Here is a 5,847-nt window from a genome sequence, read left to right on the forward strand (position 1 = left end):
GGAGGTGGCAGGGAGAGGTTTGATGGGACAGACCTTACACTCAGCCCCAATGTGGCTGAGAGCCTCTGCGGGAGGATGAGGGGGATGGCAAACCCAGCAGATGTGGTGGGTGTCTGTCTTTAAGTGGGTCAGTCTTTTAAGAAGCACCTTTGAGTCATAGAATCAGAATTGCTTGGTTGGAAAAGTCCTTTGAGATGATGGAGTCCAACCGTCCCTGTCCACACCTAAACCAGATCTCTGAGCACCCCATCTACCTGTCTCTTAAATACCTCCAGGGAAGGGGACTCAACCACCTCCCTAGACAGCCCATTCCAATGCCTGAGAACCCTTTCAGTGAAGAATTTTTTCCTGACATCCAACCTGAACCTCCCCTGGTGCAACTTGAGGCCATTTCCTCTTGTTCTATCACCAGTTACCTGGGAGAAGAGATACAAACCCACCTCGCTACACCCTCCTGTCAGGGAGTTGTAGACAGTGAGAAGGTTTCCCCTCAGCTTCCTCTTCTCCAGACTAAACAACCTCAGTTCCCTCAGCTGCTCCTCATCAGGCTTGTTGCTCGGACCCTTCCTCAGCTTTGTTGCCCTTCTTGAGAAGGGACATGGAGATGGAGGTGCTGAGCTCTTCTCCCTGGGATCCAGGGACAGGACACCTGGGGATGGTTTAACAGGCTTTAACTTCTGGTCAGCCCTGAAATGGTCGGGCAGTTTGACTAGATGGTCACTTCCAACTCGAACTGTCCTGGTCTGTTCTAGTCCATTCTCCATCCACGGGGAGCTGAGGTGTTGTCCCCAGCAAACACAAGTGCAGATGTTGCCCCAGGTCTGGCTGGTGGCAGCACAGAGCAGTGGGAGTGAAGAGGAGGTGACATTTTTTTGTGGCACTCACATTGTGCTCCTCGTGCGTCCCACCGGGCTGCCTGGGTGAAGGTCACCGTTTGGCTCCCGGGTGGAGGTTCTGCCTGAAAGGCCGGTGAAGAATCGTTGTGCTGTTCATAAAAGAGGAAACTCGGGCAGAATTGGATGTTGTTCTCAAAGAAAGGCCGTGGGAAGCAGGGAAATAAAGCTTTACCGCTCAGTTTTTGCTTCAGGAACAATATCCCCGTTCCTTTCTCAAGCACGTTATGATTTACTTCAATATTGCAATTGTGTTTGCTGAATTATTTCTTTAGTGCTATCTTGCTTGGAGTGGGAGCTTTTGTATTTCACTGAAATACTGAGGAAAAAAGATCAGTAAAACTAATTCCACTGCTATTTTATTTATAGTTTTGTTAGAAAGGAAGGACAGAGATAAGAAAGGTGTGGACTGTCTCCAAACTCCCTAGGAGCACTTGAAAAAGCAGAACCTCCTGTACCTCCAGTTTACAGAGGTGTAATGCAGGATTTTGACCAAAATATACAACCTGTTTGGGTGTAAACTCTGCTGCAGGACACATTTTGAAGGCAAATTCCACAGGGTAGCTGCTCTCCACAGCACAGATTCCTCACAACACTTGCACAGCAGGTTAAAGAAAAGTCTGTCAGTAAACAGACTGCACGGGTGCTCCAGGGGTGTTTAAATGCTGTTTGTTTCCAAGTGAAATGAGGATGTGCTAATTCCTGACAGGAGTTTCCCAAGGTGACACAATTTTAATACAAGGCTGCTGCTCTCATACCAAATACATCCCACCGATTTGCCTTTTGGATTTTAAATTCAGGAATTTAGGCATTTCCACCTCTGGAGGTTCAGGGAGCTGGAGAATTTAGGCTCAAATAATGTTCTTGTCTGGATTGCAAAAGGCAGAAAGAGGCTTCTGTCCAAACTTCTCACCTTGGGAACACTCAACTGAAGTATCTTTCTGTGTTAATTTGTTTGGAGTGGGAAGTGAGAAAAGCCGTGAAGCTGAGGCCGACATAAAACTGATTTCATACCAGCACTTTAAAAATATCTCCCCATATCACCTCTGAGAATCTCACTCTGGGAGGGCTGAGCTGGGGTTCCAGGCTGGTGGTACCACTGAAACCAAAGCAGCAACACCCAGGAGGAGGTTTGAGGCTGCACAGGTGTGAAGTGTTGAACACAGGTGCTGTCAGTGTGGTTTGTGCCTTTTCCAACTACAGGAAAGGTGACTGAAATTAAAACAAAACCTCAAATCCAGAGATTTTAAAGGGATTTTTACTGAATTTAAGAGATGACGTTACAAACAAGCCATTACATGAAGACTTAATATCTGCAGAAGCACAGAAGGAGAAGAGTCAGTTGGTTTTCTCAATGCAGTTCTACTTGTTCCGTTATAAAAATGCATTTTCAACTTACACTGAAGCCAGTGGAATATAAAATAAGAAAATTAAAAAATAAAACCCCAAAACAAAGCAAAACCAAAACAGTCCTGTCCATCCCAGAGTTGTGAATAAGTTATCTTCATTTCTCAATTATATACAAAAGATACTTTCCAGAGGACAGTATAAGAAGAGTTTACACAAATAGACCTTCATTTTTGACTTTGAAGTATTATTTACATCATTCTGTACACGGGTCTTTCAGGTTTTTCCGAGACCCTGAAAAGCAAAGAAGGGAAAATGTGATGATCCACATGGGATGTTTCCAGCTCTCAGCCCCTCACGCTTCCCCCCCTCAGAAGCAGGGATGTTATTTACCTATAAGCAATTCAAAAGCTTGTTGTGAAGCTCTTCAAAGACTTGGTTGTAGAGTTCATCTCGAGACTTCAGTCCATCTAAATAAACTGAAAGAAAGAGATGGAGGTTTCAGTCTGGAGGTTTCTGATCAGAACAACATGGATGTAAATGAGTTTTAAAATATTTTGTACTCTATTGACCCAACTGGAAAAACAGAACCATCCTGAAGAAACTATGGCCCACAAAATCTCTTATCCTGCTATAAAGAATGTAATTTCTCTTACATTTCTTTTCCCCCCCTGTAAGTGCTTTGAATATGAAACAAAGGGAAGAAGTTCTTGGCTATCAAAGTGCATCTATTTATCAGGCCAGAAATCTGGCCAGGATCACAACTTTGTAGTAAAAATAGTGCCTTGCATCATTCCAATTAAAGTTTCCTTGAATTAAATTCCCAGCTTCCTTAAAATCCCAAGTGAAACACCAGAGGATCTGTAGGTAGGGAGGCTTTTACCGACATCAACGCCACTGTCCTCCATTTCTTTCCGGTGTTTTAAGTACATGGGCCAGACGTGTCCGTCAAAGAGACCCGGGGGGTCGGGAACTGTGTAGTTACGGGTACTGCAAATATCCAAACAGAACAGAACATCAGGACTAGGGGATGGCACTGCCTCCTGCACGCTGCTGGAGCCTGGAGTGAACCTGCCAGCTGCTCAGCTGCGTTTATCTCAAAGCTGATTGTCACAGGCCAGTTTCTCATGGGTATTTGTTTTGCAGTGAGTTTATTTAAGCGCCAAGAGTGAGTGTGGAAGCTCCAGGTAGTGGGTGAAGGCAAAGCAAGAAGTCTCGGAGGGTTTATTGATGTTCACGGGGGAAGCACACAATGACTGCAACGTAACTTCTTTCCAGTGAGGGTGACAGAGCCCTGGGACAGGCTGCCCAGGGAGGGTGTGGAGTCTCCTTCTCTGGAGACATTCAAAACCTGCCTGGACGCCTTCCTGTGTGATCTCATTGAGGTTCCTGCTCTGGCAGGGGGGTTGGACTGGATGATCTTTTGAGGTCCCTTCTAATCCCTAATATTCTGTGATTCTGTGTGACTGTTCCTTTTGCACCAGTGTGCTGATCTCCATAACCCCCCCAAAGGGTTTACCTAGAGCTGTCGTTTCAGAAAATGCCACCTAAAAATCTCTTTCTCCAATTAAATGACAATTTTCCACTGTAATTCCAATTGGTGACACCAGTGGATCCCGTTAACAGCAACACCAAGGCAGCCAGAAGGTTTGTCTCTAGCAGAGAGTCTTTATGGGAAGGACAGATGAGACTCACAAAGAATGTTCTTACCTTCTCCTCCTTTTGCATTCATCGTATGGAACTGCCAAGTAGTAGCGTATGTCAAACAGCTCTATCAGTGGTCTAGGGGAGGGTAGAAAGAAAATATGTCTATTTTTTTTTCCCCCCTTGCAGAGAAAAGTGCTAAATCACCCCTGAAAGCCATAAAAATCTTTCTGCTTCTCTTGTATTTGTGTCTACTGAGGCAACAGCAGTGTAAGTGTTTTAGTTAAGACACAAGCTAATGTATGATAGGTTTGTTAGTAACTCTAAACCATGGAGAACGCTGGTTTTTGTAGGGCAGGATGGTGTCCCAGGTGCTTTTCCCACCCAAATACCTGCTCCTAGGTACTGGGGAGGACTGGACTCAGGGCTGGGAAGAACTTGAGCTGTGAACTGTGACTCTTCTAGATTCTGCTTGCAGTAAACTAAGTTGCCATCTGATATGAACTGACTTCTCCAGCTGTCTGGGCTGGTGCACTGAAGCGAGCTGTCAGCGTGCACACCAGGTACGTGAATTTGGGACAAGGCAACTCAGCAGCTCATGTTCTTTTCCAGAAATTTCAGGGAGTTAGCTCTGCCACAGCTCACTGCGCTGTGCTCCTCTTAGGGGGAAGAAAATCAACCCAGAAAAATCCTTAAAGCAGATGGAGTTTGAAGCTGGTGGGACTGACAGGCTCGTAGAAGCCCGCTGAGCGTTGTGTAAGTGCTTAATATAGGATGAACTCCATGAAATCCTCCCCCGGGACTATGGAAAGGTTCCTGTTAACAAGACAGAGCATTTCAGAGGGATCTGTAACCTTCAGGACTGACACCGAGGGTTCCCTCCCTGGGGACAGGCCAGGAACAGCCGGCAGTTTGCCAGCACAATCACCAGTTGACCATTCTTGGTACTGACAGTCCCCATCGGCCATTTTACATTTGCCATTCAGTTTGCAAAGCCAGAATGATGTTGCTTGTCTTGGGGTACAGCCCATAAACAGCTCTGGTTTTGCTAAGTGTCATGCACAGCTTGTTCTCTTGAAAGGGTTTTGTAAACAAAACCATAGTTTGGAGCCAAAGAATCTTTTGTTTGTCGTGTTTCTAGCAAATTTCTACATTTTCTGAAGTTTCTCTATTTAGCTATTGGAAGTTTTCTCTCTCTTCACTGCTAGATCAGGCTCCTCATCTTCCTGCCAAGCATTTTTTTCCCCCCATATAAGAAAAAGCAAAAGGAGTTGATCTTTGCTCCAATGTACAATTACTGAGCTGAACGTGGTCTGTGTTAAACAAGCACGTGTATCACATGAGAGAACTATTCCTAAATTCCAGGAGAGTTTCCAAGGAGTGAATGCAGAACAGATTATCTTCTCCTTGTCATCAATGACCTTCTCAGGTCAAGGTTTAGGCACCATGGTGGGAGACCAGGAGGGAAGCCTGTGCCTTCAATGCTGCCTCAGGATTGACAAGTTCTGGTCTAAAGCTGCCCTAAGTGAGAAGTTCTGACGTTACCTTGAGAAAGTGACCTTGTGCACCTCATTTTTACCAGCATTTCCTAGTAAAATTTACACTGTACACGAGAAAAATTCTTAGGTGTGATACCTCAGAACAAGGCAGGAAGGGAATATTAGTGACAAGGAAGTTTTAGCCCTGGCACTAGGGATCAGTTCTTCCCTGGCAAACCCTTCATCCTTCCCCAAACCTTACTTGTAATTATAAAGCAGGAAGCCTTCAATGACCAATATATGGATATCTTTGGAGGCTGGCTCTTTAGAGCCAGGCGTGACATTCACCCCATGGGAACGGGCAAACTTCACTGGGTTCTCAATCCACGCACGCACAGTGCTCACCATTGCCTCCATATCCAAGGAGTCCAACACTAGTTAGAAGAAAGGGGGTGGGTGGGGAAAAAGGCATAAAATCAAATACC

The 5,847-nt window shown here is 45.4% G+C and overlaps 1 protein-coding gene across 1 annotated transcript in view; it reads right to left on the reverse strand.

Moving 5' to 3' along the window:
- Positions 1 to 2,633: 2,633 nt before the first annotated feature.
- NMRK2 (nicotinamide riboside kinase 2) overlaps positions 2,634 to 5,847 on the reverse strand; it is a gene marked incomplete at its 5' end in the record, with an annotated part of 3,456 nt that continues 242 nt past the window's right edge. Inside the window, 4 exons of the mRNA XM_010164023.1 lie at positions 2,634 to 2,719; positions 3,124 to 3,230; positions 3,951 to 4,022; positions 5,625 to 5,796. Coding sequence (XP_010162325.1) covers positions 2,634 to 2,719; positions 3,124 to 3,230; positions 3,951 to 4,022; positions 5,625 to 5,796 — 437 coding nt within the window. The remainder of the gene's footprint in view (positions 2,720 to 3,123; positions 3,231 to 3,950; positions 4,023 to 5,624; positions 5,797 to 5,847) is intronic.

The sequence above is a fragment of the Antrostomus carolinensis genome, unplaced genomic scaffold, assembly GCF_000700745.2.
Source record: "Antrostomus carolinensis isolate BGI_N321 unplaced genomic scaffold, ASM70074v2 scaffold13533, whole genome shotgun sequence".
In the NCBI taxonomy this organism is placed as follows: Eukaryota; Metazoa; Chordata; class Aves; order Caprimulgiformes; family Caprimulgidae; genus Antrostomus; species Antrostomus carolinensis.